Source organism: Phocoena phocoena, chromosome 10 (assembly GCF_963924675.1).
Source record: "Phocoena phocoena chromosome 10, mPhoPho1.1, whole genome shotgun sequence".
In the NCBI taxonomy this organism is placed as follows: domain Eukaryota; kingdom Metazoa; phylum Chordata; class Mammalia; order Artiodactyla; family Phocoenidae; genus Phocoena; species Phocoena phocoena.
In genome coordinates this window covers 46,605,436-46,622,513 of record NC_089228.1, presented here as the reverse complement: position 1 = coordinate 46,622,513, position 17,078 = coordinate 46,605,436, and the positions used below count along the sequence as shown (strand labels likewise).

General features: G+C 42.9%; 1 protein-coding gene across 1 annotated transcript in view; it reads left to right on the top strand.

Annotated features, from left to right (window-relative positions):
* Window positions 1-17,078, top strand: part of ANO10 (anoctamin 10) — a 195,001-nt gene that overhangs the window by 155,507 nt on the left and 22,416 nt on the right. Inside the window, exon 11 of the mRNA XM_065885930.1 lies at window positions 6,434-6,550. Coding sequence (XP_065742002.1) covers window positions 6,434-6,550 — 117 coding nt within the window. The remainder of the gene's footprint in view (window positions 1-6,433; window positions 6,551-17,078) is intronic.

The following is a 17,078-nucleotide window of genomic DNA, read 5'->3' as shown; positions in this document are numbered from 1 at the left end:
ATTTATTATTTTCCTTTATTGTGTCATATTTCTGTTTGTTAGTGTTCCTTGTTATTTTTTTGCTGAGATTTGGGCATTTGAAAAAACAGCCATCTCTCCCAGTCTTCACAAACTAGCTTCATACAGGCAAAGACCTCCATCAGTCAGCCCAGCTAGAGATTCTGGGAATGTCTCAAACATTCTGGAGATGTGTCTTTTCTAGGCTTGTGCCATGTATTTACCCAATTAGGGAAGTCTGCTGGTTTCTTTTTTAGGAGTTTGTAATCTCTTCCTCCCTCTGGTCTCTGTCTTCAGTACTGCAGGTTCTCTGGTATTTCAGCAATCTCTCCTTTGTTTTTATTGGCCCCCCCCCAGGCATCCAAAGTATGCAGGATCCTCTCCAGTGCCCTGAGTCTAATGAGACAGAAACCAGTTCCTAGGGAAGTCCCTTGAAAAGATGGAACGTACATTGAATGTATGTTACACGTCTCTATTCACAAGTTGGGTGTTTTCTCCCAATTGTGCTGAGCTGTGCCAGCTTGGAGGAAAGGTTATCATAGGTGAAATCCAACAGCTTTTCTTACTCACTTACTCACTCTAAAGCAGCTGTTTTTAGCTTTGTGCTTCCCTAGAGTACTGTAGCTTCTTAGCTGTTTTCTGAAGTTCTCACGAAGGCTTTTTGGACTGTATGTTGTTCTTAAGTCAGTGTCTCTGTGGGGGAACAAGGTTTGGGACTTCCTATCCTGTCATACAGCTGACATCACTCTGGTCTCCAAGTCTTTAAATAAGAGTCTGGTATGACCTTAGGCTCAGCTTCTCTCTGGGGCCTGGCAACCCCACATAAGGAACTCTCCCAGAAGATCACATGCTTTCTTTAAAGGGCAGGTTTTTGGCTTTAGTGCAAGTAGAACTTGCAGTCAGTCTGTTATAAGGTGGCATGAGAAAGGGCTTCCTATGGCCCCAGCTTTTCTGAAGGTAGTTCTTTAATGCATTCACTTTGGTGCTGACTCCCTGCCCCAATCCTTTCCTTTTGTGGGGTTGAATCTGACATCTTCTTCTGAGGCTCCTTTGGGAGGACCTGCCTTTGTCTCAGGAGACTTGAGCAGCACTTTCCACTCCATAAGTTCTATATTCAGAAGTTCTGGAAAATTCTCTTGTTTTCCAGTCTTGTTCTTTTTAGACTATATTTCTGTCATTTCAGGGGACCCTGGGGAGGTAGAAGAAGTACATGTGCATGCTTGATCTACCATCTTAAAATGAAAATCCCTGATTTTTTTTTTCCTTAAGAGCCTAATTCCATAATTTTTTTCAGTCTCAGCTTCATTAATCATTTCTTATTAATTGGTACTTCACCTTCACGTTTAGTTTGTCCGATAATCAGCAGAGGATGCTTTTCTGAAGGACTTTTCTTTTATTCAGTAAGCTCTGAATGGAAAGAGGTAATGTGGCAGACCTACCACTGTAGAAATCAAATTAACTTTTCAGAGTTCCATGAATTCAACTCTAATTTGCATATTCTATTTCAGAAGAGACAGGGTTGGGGACACACTGCTACAAACACAGCTGCTACTGTTGATCATATCATGAATTTTCTAGTTTTTTAAAATAAAATGGTTCCTCTCACTCTCTGTGCACCTGGCACGAGACTCCCAAGAGTCTGACAGCCCTGCAGTGGCCACAGGTGAGCGACACAGTGATGGTGGAGTGGGCAGTACTTTACCGCTGGCACCAGAAAACATGTAGCTTCTGAGTGTCAATTTTCTCTGGTCCCGTTCTTTTTCCCTTTCCCAACAAAGACGCCCTGCAATCATCACCTGAAGTATATTGTCATGGGTAGCCAACTTCTTTGTATTTATTAGTTTAAAAATTCTGCCCATCTCCCCACCCCACCCCTCACTGTTTCTCTTCTCCTTTACTTTGTTTAGGATAAATTTTGTGAGTTTCACTCTAAAGGAAGATTGTTGGTGAAGAACCACAATCATGGCCCATAAAATGTCTTCTCTTTTCATAAAGAGGCTATGAAAAGCCGATCCAGCTCTTCATTTTGAGTGTGTTTTTCTTCAAATCTGAGCAGATTTGTATTTTATCTTAGGCTTTCTCTTATTTATGAAAACAAGTAAAAATAGCTAAAATTCTTTTCACAAATTTTTTCCTCTGTTCAGTTAGTGTAAAGTAGTTCCCAGCCTAGAAACAGATTTTCTGTATGAAAAATATAAACGAGATTTTAAACATTAATCTTGTGAAGCACAGTGCTATAAATGTTATTTAGGTTTCTAGGCTAGACTACAAAAGCTTATTTAAATCCATCGTGGTGCTCAACTTGAATTCCGGATCCTGGGTACAAGAACCCACTAAGAAGAAAGAGGGGGGTAATGTATCCTTTCCTGATCATTCAGACAATGTTGGTTCCTCTCTGCTTCTCTTTACCCCCCTTCCTTGAAGCTGATACCCTGTATTGCCTTCCCCGCCCCACTCCCAAGGCCTCAAGGTTATTGGGGAGGGGGAGTACAGAGAGAGAGTGTTTGCTAACCCCAGCCAATTAATTAACAGGTATCTGTGAATGGTGATGCTTCTTAACCCTGCCAGAATATTTTCCCTTTTTAAAGATGGTGTGTGTTACGCCACATAAACCTAAAATTGGTGAAACTTCTGAGAGTGTAGCAAAGTGGGGGGAAAAAATCAGTGTGACAAGGTTCTGATAGGTAAGGTGGGAGAAGGCCACCACTGAAGCAGTCTGGCCCTGCATCGTTGTGCTCCGTCATTTGCAGAATGTGTGATTCCTTTTGCCAGCTTCTTGGACTCCCGATTAAAAGGCAGACTCTCTGAGCTGCAGGTTGTTTGGTCTGGGTCTGTTTACTGGGCATGTGGGCAGTGGTGGCCAGGTGGGTTAGGAGCCTGGCAGGGCACGTGTAGCTCGATTTTTAAATGAGTGGAATCCCTGCGTTCTTTTTCACATAAGTGTTTTTTACCCCGTACAAAAGTAACGCATGTCTGTTAAAGACTAAAGATACAGAGGTTGCCCAAAGTGCCACCATCCAAACAAAATTTCATGTGAAGATGTTGATATTCCTTACAATCTGGTTAACGAAGTTGGCATTTGTATTTTGTTCTCTGAGACACTTTTTTCTCTCTGAACCCTGTGGTCGGCACCTCCCTCCTCCAGCCTTGCCTGCCAGTCCCGTCCCAGCCCACTGAGTCCTGCTTCTGCGACCACTCAGCCGAAGCCACTCCCACCAGGGTCACCAGAGGCCTCCAGGTGGATAAACCTATATGTTCCCCCTCAGGCTTCATGTACTTGACCCTCCGACACCCTCCTTGACTGGCTTCTTTCTCTCCCCTTTGCTTCTGAAACTCCAGAACCTCCTCGATCTCTGCCAGTTGCCGCCTGCTGCTTAAGCACAAGGCTTCTTGCTGGCCCCTCTCGCTCGCTCGTCATGCATGTTTCGCTTCCCCCACTTCCATCCTCTGCCATCGTCTTGCCATCTCGTCTTTCCTCTCTCTCACCACACAGCCTTGCAAATCTCGTCCACTCCCATGGCTTTATCTGCCACTTGCACACATACAGCAGTGACCCAAATCTCTGCCTCCTTGACTCCGCTACCGTACTGCGTGCTGGACGTGTCCACTTAGACACTCCATAGACATCTGAAAATCCACAGCCCGCGCAGACCCCTTCTCCCCTCTGGCCTGCCCCCCGTCCTGTGCTCATCAGTTCAGTGCCTGAGTCATGGCGGTCTGGCGAGTCTGCTGCTAACGAGCCCTCCAGTCACTCCTGGAGCTTCAGCCCCACTGCTCTAACGCACACTCAGGTCACCCTGCTCACTTGCCTGCACTTCCACACTCGTCCACGCCCCTTGCCACAGACAGAGAAATCTGATTGAGTCATTCCTGTGTTTATGCTTTCAGCGCCTCCTCTGCTGCCTGTGTCCCCGGGCTCCTGGTTGCCTCTGCAGCCCCTCTCTTTTCAGCCCCCATCCCTTTGTCCGTTTGCCCTCTCTCTGGAAGCACTTCAGCCCCCTCTCCTTGCCTGGCTAACTCCTTCTCATCCATCATGTCTCTGTTCAAACTTATTTCTTCAGGAAGCCCTCTCTGACCTGCTGGTCCAAGCTCTTGTGGTCTCATGTGTGTACCCTGCCAGTAACACTCCCACGTGGCGTTGTGATGGCCTGTCCTTACCCATCTCCCCACCTAGACTGTGCGCCAGGACATCAGCCCTTTCGCTGCAGTGGCCAGCACAGCAGTCACGAATGGAGCGATGGACACAGGGCTACTGCCCTGCTGGCTTCTGGTGGTGTGGGAACCAGTGAAGAGTGCCGGCTCTGCAGCTCGCGGGGCTCTTCAAGGAGCGTGACCCTGGGGTTGTTACGTGGGACGTGAAAAGCTTGAAATAAGCAGGTCTGCTAGGCTTTTTTGCAAATGTAGTTCCAAAGAAAATGATTTCTCTCCATATGGGCTTTTAAAAGCATTTATTATAGAATATTTGGGGGGAAGTAAACCGTAGAGAACCACTCATAAAAGCTCGTTGCTGCATAAGTGTTTTAACCATGTTAAAATGACTTCCTGTTTTAACTAATACTGTCTAATGAATACCAACGTTTTTTCAATTCAAGAGAGCTTTATGAACATTTCCTATGGAAACTATGAGCACCAAGGTCTGTGGCAGCCTTGCCCAGTCACCCAGTAGCCAGTCCTGGTTCCCAAAGAAGAGTTGACACATCTTACAGGTCCCCTGTAAGGGAAGTGCTTGACAGGGTCTCCTTTCTCAATAATTCCTCCTGAGACTCCAGAGAAGAGAAAATGGGGACAGATTTGCTAGGAGAGATGGGATGGGGCCAGTGACCGTGTCATGGTGGGGCTCTGGCAACTTGAGGACACACAGTTTCTGAAAAATACGTATTTCTTTCCATTCACTAATTTGTTTATTTCTTGTCTAACAATTCTACTGAAGAGTTTAAGTCTTATATAAAGTTATATCTCAGTGCTCCAGTGGAATGATATAATGACACAGTATAGCTCTTTCTAAATTATTCATTTGTTCTTTATTATCTCCAGGTTCCTGTTAATTCAGTTCACTTAGTTCAGAATTATAACACATGATGTCATCTGTTTTCTCTTCTTGTTTTCACACTATAGACACCAAATCAGTATCTTCCAGTGCCTTCTTTGGTCCTGGTAGTCACATTTCAGTGAAGACTGCCCATCCCTGGTCTGCTCCAGATCTCCTGCTAATACCAGGCAGTGCCTGGCCTTCCCTGGGGTTCTGCCGGTTTTCAAGGTTTTGTATTGAATTATTGCTTGTTCCGGCACGATGCTGATTTCCTTCATTATTTCATGCTTCTCCCAGGAGATGTCCGCATGTTATTTATCCTTCATCCCCCTTTTGAAAATATCACAGTAAGGAATTCACTTGTTTCTTTTCAGCTGTCTTCCTTTTCTGTCAATAATTCAATGCAACATTTCTTACAGCCTGTTCCATCTCCTTCACTGATTTTCTTAATGCCTTTTAATTATTTCCTACCTTTAAAATGTGTTAACCAGCCTTTAATATTTAGTAATTCATGCTGTCATCAAAGAGGCAACTTTAAGGATCATTCAGCTTCCTGTGGGTCTTGATCCTGGGTCACAGGATGGAGGCAGAATTAGAGAAACATCGAGTCGAGGCTGTGCATCTGAGGAGCAGGCTTACCAGGGGAAGCAGTCCTGTTGGCTTATTTCTGCAGAGAAAGAAGCATAATTATAAACCTCATATTATTATGTTAGAAAACCTCTGTATGGTGTTGGTGTAGAAGGGAAATAAAATAGCCAGGTTCTAAGTTTCCCATGTTATAAAGGATACGTTTTACATAATATAAAGGATACGCTCTACATTTCTGTGTACATTTCTGCCTCACAATACGTGGAGTCCGCAACACAAGGTAGCACATTACAGTCGATCAACTCATCAATATTTATTGATTGTCATTTCATGAAAGAAACTGCACCAGACACTACTGGGGATGCAGAGGATACAAGGCACCAAAAGGCACATGCACGTTCCACGTAACTCAGCCTGAAGTACAGCACAGGGGAGGATGTTGTTACACAAAGAGCAACGTTTGGCTCTGCACACGTTGCACACTAAATACATTGGGGATTAAGACATGCGTTAAAAAAAGCATTTGGTGGGAGACTTCTCAGAATAAACTTTATTTTTCACTGAGAGTAGCATACGGTATCATTTTAAGGGAATAACTGATTTTAAAAGAATCAAAGTAAGTCCATAATTCTTGAATGGGCCACAGTGGGATGGATTAAATATAACTCATGGACCTGGTTGATCTGTGATACATCCCAGGCCAGTAATTAGAAGTGACCCAAGATTAACGAGAAGGATCACGGTGTTGAGGTGCTAATTTGTCTCCTCGTCCACATGGTCTAATGTGTCCCTGTAACGTGTGCTCTTTCTTGTTTTCAGCACGCACTCCTGGCTTTGAAGTTCATCCTTGCGTTTGCCATACCTGATAAGCCACGGCATATCCAGATGAAACTGGCCAGATTGGAATTTGAATCTTTGGAGGCATTCAAGCAGCAGGTAAGGGCAACTGTCCTGAAAATAAAAATGTATTTCTTTAGCAAATGCCAGGAAACATAAGTCAGAGAACTCACTCTCAGCTTTTACTTCAGCCTTGAAGTTACCAGTTTAAATAAGTATAGAAGATTCCAGTTTTTAATTTTTGTTTATTTATCTTATTTTTGGCTGCGTTGGGTCTTCGTTGCTGTACGCAGGCTTTCTCTAATTGCGGCGAGCAGGGCCTACTCTTCGTTGCGGTGCGCGGGCTTCTCATTGCGGTGGCTTCTCTTGTTGTGGAGCACAGGTTCTAGGTGCGCATGCTTCAGTAGTTGTGGCACATGGGCTCAGTAGTTGTGGCTCATGGGCTCTAGAGCACAGGCTCAGTAGTTGTGGCTTACAGGCTTAGTTGCTCCGCAGCATGTGGGATCTTCCCACACCAAGGCTCGGACCTGTGTCTCCTGCATTGGCAGGCAGATTCTTAACCACTGTGCCACCAGGGAAGTCCCTCAGTTGTGTTTATTTTTTTTAATTTTTATTTCATATTGGAGTATAGTTGATTTACAGTGTTGTTTGTTTTAGGTGTACAGCAACCTGATTCAGTTACACATATCCATATATCTATTCTTTTTCAGATTCTTTTCCCATTTAGGTTATTACAGAATATTGAGCAGAGTTCTCTGTGCTATCCAGTAGGTCCTTGTTGGTTATGTATTTTAAATATAGTAGTGTGTATATGTCAATCCCCAAACTCCCAATTTATCCCTCCCCCTACCTTTCTCCTTTGGTAACCATAAATTTGTTTTCTAAGTCTGTGAGTCTGTTTCTGTTTTGTAAATAAGTTCATTTGTATCATTTTTTTATTTTGGATTCTGCATGTAAGAGAGATCATATCTTTGTCTTTCTCTGACTTACTTGACTTAGTATGATAATCTCCAGGTCCATGCATGTTGCTGCAAATGGCATTATTTAATTCTTTTAATTGCTGAGTGATATTCCATTGTATATATGGACCACATCTTCTTTATCCATTCATCTTTCAGTGGACATTTTGGTTGTTTCCATGTTTTGGCTATTGTAAATAGTGCTGCTATGAACACAGGGGTGTGTGTATCTTTTTTTTAAATTACTTCATTAATTTTTGGCTGCATTGGGTCTTTGTTGCTGCGCGTGGGCTTTCTTTAGTTGCGGCGAGCGGGTGCTACTCTTCGTTGTGGTGCACAGGCTTCTCATTGCGGTGGCTTCTCTTGTGGAGCACGGGCTCTAGGCGCACGGGCTCAGTAGTTGTGGCACACAGGCTTAGTTGCTCTGCAGCATGTGGGATCTTCCCGGACCAGGGCTTGAACCCGTGTCCCCTGCATTGGCAGGCAGATTCTTAACCACTGTGCCACCAGGGAAGCCCGTGTTTATAGGCTTTTTGCTGATGGCCATTCTGACCGGTATGAGGTGATATCTCGTTGTAGTTTTGATTTGCATTTCTCTAATAATTAGCCATGTTGAGCATCTTTTCATGTGTCTCTTGGCCATCTGTATGTCTTCTTTGGAGAAATGTCTATTTAGGTCTTCTGCCCATTTTTTGATTGGGTTGTTTGTCTTTTTAGAGAAGATTCCAGTTTAGGATGGCATAACAAAACCAAATTCCTAATAATATGAGCAACAAATAGGTTTAAAGAACTAAACTAAGCAAAACAAAAAATATTCAAGCAATGTTAAATGAAGACTAGAGCTGGCATTCAGCAAAAGAACCAGACAGAGATTTCCAAGAATCTCCCTGGGGCAGGTCCACAGTTCCCAAGTCTACCTTCTACAGAAACATTAGGGGAGGAGAAATGAGGAATTGGAATCCTGAATAATATCTCATAGAACACGAGAGAGAACGGGAAAGAGTGGGCAGAAGCAGCAAAAAACTGCCGTGGAGGTAGAATCCTCTTCCTGACGATTTCCACATTCTACCAAAGGATCCCCCCCACCCCTGCCCCAAAAAGAAAGAGAGAATTTAAAAAGCCATGCTGGAGTTCACCATTTTGGTGATTTTCTACCTGTAACAGAATGAGAGTCGGGAGACAAAAGATCCCTAGATGCCTAGAGCTGGTCATCTGCAGTCATACATAGGAATTTAACGAATGAGAAAATCAATAAGACAGAGTCATCTGAGGGGACAAGCTCTGGGTCCAGGACCTCTCTGACCCACGCAGTCCTGTATGCTTCCAAACCACCTTTTACAGGAATATTTCCTTTTATATTCGGGGAATTGGGAGAAAACAAACTTGAAGAGGACCCACCCAAGCCAACCTTCTGATAGAAGCCCGGGCTCCAAGGGTGGTGCTCCAGATAGGGGAACCCCACATTGGGGCAGAACCTGACCCTGATTAGGTGGGGTGAGCCCAGCAGAATAAGACTTGTGATCAGAGTGCAGAGAAGAGGGAGAACCCCGGGTCCACCGCGTTTGCTGTTCTGATGTTTGTCACAGTGGGTGAGGAGACTGAATTAGCTGTGTTTCCTAACTGCAGGGCAAATTCACTTTGGGCCTGTGGGCTCACCAGTGTGTTTGTCTCTTAGATGGAAACGCGCGCGGCATCATGCTCAGTAGTGAAACACCAGCGACATTCACAACAGTGTCAGGAGACCCGTTATCACTGCTGACGTTTAGCATTGTCCTGGAGGCGTAACAATGTAGTTACACAAGAGGAAGAGATAAGTTCAAGGAACCTGGAAGAGGCAAAGTTATCATTACTTGAAGATTATAAGATTATGTGTCTAAAACTCACAAGATAAATTCTTATGACAACAGGAAAATTTGAAAAGAAGCAGGTTGTAAAGTTTGTCTAAAATCATTTGTTTCCTTTCAAAAAAATAGTAACCAGTTTGAGAATATTATTGAGAGAAAAGTCCCATTTACAGAAGAAACCAAAATAAAATCTGTAGGTGGTAGTTTATGAAAACTATGTGGGTAATCAATGTGAAGAATACTTTTTAAACTCTACTGGGATCAAAAGATTCAATCTTGTGAAAATGTAATGCCAAGTCAAATATATAGAAATAAGCATTTGAGAATAGCAAGGAAACTTCTGCAAAAGAAGGAAAATGAGGCCTCTAGTTCTGCCATATTAAAGTGTATTTTGAATAATTCAATCGTCATGGTAATTAAATCCATTTTGAATGAGAGGAGAAATGGACAGGTCAGTGGAATAGATCAGAGATTCCATAAATGGACCCAAATAAAAATAGGACTTTATGGTAAAAGTGACGTTTTATGTCAGTAGGAAAAAAGAAAGATTGTTTGTTACGTGGTTTGATGATGACAAACAGTTGTTTGGGAAAATTATTACACTTGATTCTACCTCATTTCTTATGTACCTCTCTCCCCTCCACCCAACAAAGTTCAGATGGTTGAGAAATTTAAACGTAAAAAGCTTAAACCATAAAAGGTCTATTAAAAAGCATGGGTACTTTTTCCAGTGGGAAATGCCTTTCTAATCAGGACACAAATCCCCGAATTTATGAAGGAAAATATTGATACAGTAAGATACAAGAAATTTTTAAACTTCTGTACCACAGAAAAAAAAAGAAAATTGAAAAGATAAATTGGACAAACTGGGGAAATAATGTGCTCAGCTCTCACTTGGAGGAGAGGGCAGAGAGGTAGGATGGACGGGGAGGTTCCTTAGACTCTGCGAGGAACGCAGACTGTTATGAGGGCCTCAATGTTGAGATTCTCAGCTTAGATGAGTCCTCTTTCCTGAACATAGCCGCCTGAGCGCGCTCAGGCGTCCTGCTGGTCCCTCCTGGCTGTCCATGGCCACACCTCCTCACCTCTCACAAGGATCCTTCTTCCACATTGCAGAAGGAAGCCACACCTCTCACCGTTTGGAACCCTACCATGTGCCTTGCCCCCAGAGTTACCCCCCCAACCAAGTAACAGAACCTTTCAAAATGGAGGTGTCGGGCTAAGCTGCATTCGATAAAGGCACCCCAATCTCCTGCCCTCCATCCCCTTAAGAAATGCATTTCCAAAATATAGCTAGAAATTTATGTTCAATGTTTATCAAAATGTGTACTCTGTTTATATAATTTTTATCATTTATGCACCAGTAATAATTGTAATGATCAGTCAGTCCAGAAGAAGATTTTAAATACCTATCGTGACACTTCTGGTCATAGGGAATTTTAAAGGCTTCTTAAGTTTCAATTTTGAGCATCTAATGATTGCAGCAAAGTATTAGAAAGAGATTGATGAAGACTTTCAAGCAGAACAAAAATTTATTAAGTTAAGATTCTTTGGGAGAAGTGGAAAGAAGATATTACTTCAAGGAAGAAAAAGAAGGAAAAGCACAATTTTTACTATTAAGAGCATGTTCATGTATCTTTTGAACGGGTGATGGTGGATATCACGTCACTATAATGTTTAGCCTTTCTTGGATATCTTTACAAGAGTGACCTCATAGTTTATTTTTAAGTGTCAGTGTTTATAGTGTGCTAGAAAATATATTTTTGCAACTGTTTTATTTATGATGAAAATTTTAGATGTCAACTTAAAATTGTGTGGGAGGGCATTTGGCATCCAGAAATTTTAAGGGTTATGTAAGCAAAAAAATTTTTTTTAATTGAACAGCATTGTCTCTGGAAGAGTTTTGGTAAATCAGGTTTCTCCACTGATTACATTTCTAGTGAGGTTTTAGAGATTGGGGCAGGCTGGCCATGTACACACCTTCACTCCAGGTCAAGACAAGATCTTGCTTCATGTTAGGAAAGACTTTCCTCTCCTCTCACTCAGGATTTCACCCTGCCATGTATTTGTCTAAAAAGCAAAGGGTCTTTCTCGATGTTGGATATGACTAACGTGTCTCTTGTTACTAAACACATTTACCTGAAAGTCCTACTTCAGAGCTGTCATGTTTGCTTTGGAGGGACTGGTGGATATTAGTGTTTACTATGGATGTGACTAAATAACCTCCCAAGTCATCTCAGCTCCTAGATTCCCGTATCTTCAGATACACCCCACCTGACAGTAAAGCAAAGTCCAAGGTCGACGACAAGTTCTGTTTATGGTCATCTTCACTGGGAAATGAAACATTAACCAAAATTCTATCTTATATTATATAAAAAGAAAAAACAATCTGAGTGATTTTAAGTCTCTTTGGGGTGTTTTCTCCTGAGGACATAGATGTGATTCTCTGATTAACATCCCCTTCTAAGAAAACGTGATTTTGGTGCCGATTTTGCTGTTAAGGTTCTGGTGGGACAGAGATGTCCGATACGTGTCCACTCAGTATATTTATCAGATGCCTCCATAGAAGGGTGTTCCTGGCTTGTGCTAATAGGTGACTTAAATTTGTGCACATGCAGCTCCAGTGTCTCGGGTCCATCAAGTAGGCAGGAGGCCATGATGAGTACTTGTGGTTTCCTAGGGCCTTGACTGCAAACCCAGGAAAAGCTTTCCTCTCCCCACCTACCGCCCCTGCTTGTTTTTGTTAAAATTACAATCTGAGAATAAAAGGTCCAGAGTAAGACCTGGACAGAAGGTCTTCTTTTGCTCACTCTCTCTCTCCTGTGGGCCCAGGGCTTTGCCGCATGGTTGACACTGCTGCCTGGGCCACCCAAGTTCATGCTGCTGCCAGTCGGAGACAAAGATTTTCTTCACATTTCCTCTTTAGTCTCACTGTTCAGAGGTCCTGAAAAGTCTGAAAGGTCCTAGGTATGGAAGGTCACCCACTTTGTGCTTTTCAAAAACTCAAATTCACTGGCGTGTCTTCAGTTTACTTGCTCAACTAGTGTCATTTCTAGGATATAGATTTTTTCTTTGCTTTTTTTTTTTAACTCTGACATTTAACTATCTGCTTTGTAAACAAGTGGAGCCTCACCTCACTGGGCTATTCCCATGGACCAAAGGCAGAGAGAGCTTCTGCCATGTCTTCTGGTCAGTTGTGGACCGTGATCAAAAATGGAGTCACGGAAAACGTATTTAAGAATAAATCCCATTAATGCCTAGCCTGTCCCCAGACTCTTTCACTGTTAGGTGACTAGAAATTGACGACAAGCTTGTCAATAGAAATGATTACTCATGAATAATTACTGTATTATGTTTAATTTGTATTTGAATTGCTACCTTGCAACTCAGTTCCCATTTTATGGACAAAATGTGATTGGGAAATGTAAGTCATTGGACAGTTCTTAAATCAGGCTGTGCATCTCGAAAGTAGAACTCGCAAAAAATGCATGAGGCTGGGCCACACACCATGAAGACTGGTCCCCTGAAACTAAGGTGGAGCCCAGATACCTACATTTTCAGAACTCCTCCTATTGCTCCACACCCCTTCCCTCAACCCCTACCTCCCAGCAGAGATGGATCCCAAGCGCCGTCAGGTGAGCAAGTTCTGGGCCAAGTCCTGCCACAGGGAATGAGTTGGGTAGTGTCTTTGCACCTCAGCTTTTTTGTTTTATAAAATGAAGGTCAGCGGGAAGGGCCAGAAATGTACGTGTTTTACCCAGCACCCAAGTGATTCCAGTGCAGGAGCCGTGGAGCCCACTGGGGGAAGTGCTCTGTGGTCCTGGCTATTCCTCCAGCTCATGGCAGGGAGGGGGCCGTGGTGAGTGTGGGAACGAACATGGAGAGGAAGGGTACCCCGGGCAGTTAATTTTTTCAGTGTCAGATGGGAAACTGTGGCATTTCTAAATGTATAAGCAAATGAGATATACTTCAAGGTGAGAGGCGAACTGGGGAAAATAAAATTGTTTGCTTTGCAAAGGGCATTTTCAAATGATTAGACTTCAGTTAGTGAGACCTTTACAGAGAATTCTAGACAGTAAATATCATCCTAGTGATGCCCTTTTATTTCTTTTCAAATTGATGTATTCAGCTCTCAGTAGTTTTAAGATCCAGTTAAAAATAGAAAGGAGTCTTATCCAGGTACCACCATTTGCTCCCTGGATGGCCTGGAGCACAAGGACACAGCATCCTCAGTACAGTCATACCTCTGGGCAGCCAGCCCTCTCGGGAGCCAAGCACCCACAGAGGCCAGGGAGCTGGTCCAGATGGAGCCTTTGAGAAAGAGCACAGCCTCAGAAGTCAGTTGAAAGAACAGATAAGGACTCTAAGAAGACACCACAATGTGAATTATGGCCCTCAAGGGCTTCCAATCAAATGTGAGACCTTTGACCAGCAAGCCCGTTGGGCCAGCCTACATTATGTAATGTCTTTGTTTTCTAGGGTTAAGTATATTTAAACTATTTCCAACATTTCCCAAGAGCTTCTGAAGCTTTCTTTCCCTGCCTATTTGTGCTCTCAAGTTATGGTAGCTAGATACACATTTTTAATGGAAGGTTAAGAGTTTCACAACATAGAATGAGGATGCTAAAGTATTTGACCTTTCAATATGTAATCACATGTTGATCTGCCAACTTGTAGTTCGGAATGAAATCTTGAATCCAGATAAAGAATTGGCTTCTGAGAAAGCCAGTGGCAGTCAGTGCTGGAGCCTCGGTCCTTGGGGAGGGGATGGTTCATTGCCCAGGGCCTCCAGTCAGCCCCCGCCTAGTAAGCTCAAAGTACAGGTAAACGGAAGTCCACAGTGTTGCCAGAGTTCAAGTGGCCCCTCTAAGCTGGCGTCTCCCTCTCTCCTGTGTCGGGAGTTTGTCTCACAGCCCTATGCAGCTTCAGGGCAAGTGGCTTGACCCTCCTGTTTCATTATCTCCCCAAACAGTCCTAGCACACATGGGCAGAGTGAGGCTGCAGTGACACAGCATAAGACACACAGTGTGAAACAGGGCAGCGGCGGGGAGATGAGTTTGGTGCTGGAGGAGGAGGACCACCTCAGGCTTGAGTGCCCTACATCACTGGGCAAACCAGGAGGGAATTCTGGGATGAAATGGTACCATAAAACCAGATGGGATGGCAAATCAGAATTGCACCTTTGCAGCGGTCCTACCTGTTTTCATGACCCGAACACAGCCGGGCAGTAATGATGACAGGGGTGGTAACAGATGGCACGCAGTGGGAGGGCACGTGAGCCAGGCACCATTCTAAGCCTTCTGCGTGGGCTGTGACTCCTAACAGCAGTTCTCAGAGGTGGGGTCTGTTAGCCATTTATTTGCACTTGATTTTTCACACAGTAGATTTCTCTCTGATTCATAAATGATAACTGTCTTCAAGGTGATTAATGCACCAACAAATACTGGCTCCTGTGCACCTCCTGAGTCCCTTCTGCTGTCACTTCTTTTTTTTTTTTTTAGTATCTTTATTGGAGTATAATTGCTTTACAGCGTTGTGTTAGTTTCTGCTGTATAAAAGAGTGAATCAGCTATATGTATACATATATCCCCGTATCCCTTCCCTCTTGCGTCTCCCTCCCTCCCACCCTCCCTATCCCACCCCTCTAGGTGGTCACAAAGCACCGAGCTGATCTCCCTGTGCTACGCGGCTGCTTCCCACTAGCTATCTGTTTTACATTTGGTAGTGTATATATGTCCATGCCACTCTCTTACGTCGTCCCAGCTTACCCTTACCCCTCTCCGTCTGCTGTCACTTCTTCCTTACTTTTGGGTCTAGCAGGATTGCACTGCTCATGGATCCCCCAAGCACCCCTGCTGTAGCGTAACCCTGACCACCCAGACACCTCTTCTCCACCGTCAGTGGCATAGACCCTTCCTCCTCGGGAGAGCGGCCCTCTGCTGTGTGACAGAGGGTCCTGGTGCCCATTTCTGTGTATCCGCCCCTCTGCCCTTGGCCAGGTGATGCCTTCCTCACCCCTGCATCTCCTCACCCAGCACAGGGCCTGATGCCCAGTCGACTCTGACTAAATCTCCACTTAATCAAACTGAGTTTGTTGACTCATACATAGTTCAGAAGCTAATATATTAAGTAAATGACAAATGATGTCCTTGGACAAAAAAAGAGGAATCTTAAAATAGGTACTCGGGCAAAAATGGAAACAGTTAGGTCATATTTCTTTCTGGGATCACTAGGGAAGAGAATGCATTCTGAGGAATTACATATGAGCACTTTAGAAGGACTCTATACGTAGCCTTGATGAAGCACGAATCCTTTTTTTTTTTTTTTTAAAGACTGTGATTGATATCAGTAAAAAAGGGTGGCTCCCAAAAGACCATAAAATAACCCCAAATCAAGCCAGATAGAATTCTAAGGTAGTTTGTACTTTGCACAGATTCAGACTCTGGAACAATCCTGTCCTTACCACTGTTGGTTAGGGTTTTCTTTTCTCTGCATCTTTTGTTTTCACTAGAGAAAAAATGATTTAAGGTTCACGGAGGCATCCAGACATTAAAGTAAGATGCTTCACTAAAAGTTCTAGAAAAGCCTCTGATCATTTTTGTCTCCCTAATAAACAATCTATATAAATTGCTACTTATCTCATTCCCCTGGCCTTCTAAGCAAAATTTAAAATTTGTATAAGACATGGCCAAATTAGAACCAGATTTATTTTCACTTGTGGAAATTCCTGAAAAGGACATGAAACAGAATAAAATGTAGCATTTTCCTAGTCACCATAGGAGTTGATGAGAAACAGTGTGGGCAGAAGGGGCCTGGGAGCAGAGATCTATTCCACAGAGAAGGGCCTCAGGTTCACTGTATGGTGGAAGGGATGCCCTGTGCTTTGGACCGTGTATACATATGTCATTAAAATATGTCTGTATTTGTAAAGAAAAAAATTCACCCTATAATAAATTATTCTAGAGATTTCAGAATGCTTAAGGCTATATGTTTAAGAAGAAAAGAAAGATACATTCTGGTAAGTTATTCAAAGTTCTAAGAGTTCCAATCTCAGATTCTGTACTAGATTAGTAATTACATTGCCTTGAGGGCTGATGTGTGTGAGAGCAGGTCTTCCTTCTCCAGGTAAGTGCGTGAGCTGTTATTCATCTATTTAACTTTTTTTTAATATATATACCAAATGTTCTGAGATATTAAAAGACTATATTTTTGGCTTCATCAAGATCAAAGATATTTGTCTGTGACTACCAGACTAGAAGCATCTTAGAGACAGGATTACTCCAGACACAGAATTCATATTTGTTGAATGAATGAACTTGTCAAATGAATGAGTCAGTAATTAGATGATGAGTCGCAGCCCCATCCCTTTGTGCCTTTTTCTGTTATTAAATTCTAGTCCTTTGGCTTTGAAGTTGTCCTCTGTGTGTTAGATTTGAGATTGAGGAAACCATCGTTGAGTACTTATAGTGTCGCTTTTTTTAAAATTACTTTCATTTTTAATTACTAGTAAATTGTTAAAATGGAAAACCTCTTTTTAAGTATAATAAATAATATTCATTTCTGTGGATTTCCAATGCTACAGAACCTCAAGGATATGATTAAATATTACTGTATCATGTAATGAATGTAAACCTAAGAGATTGGGCTGAAAATATAGTGATTGATAGACTAGGAAATTTAGCCTTTAAAGTAAATCCCTAAGAACAGCACATATAGTGATTTGCTTCTTTCTCCTAAGAACAGAATGCAGAAAGCAAGAAATGTTTAGATTTAAGAACTTTTTGAAATACTGTTTTCCATTGATAATGGCTCTAAGAACATAAG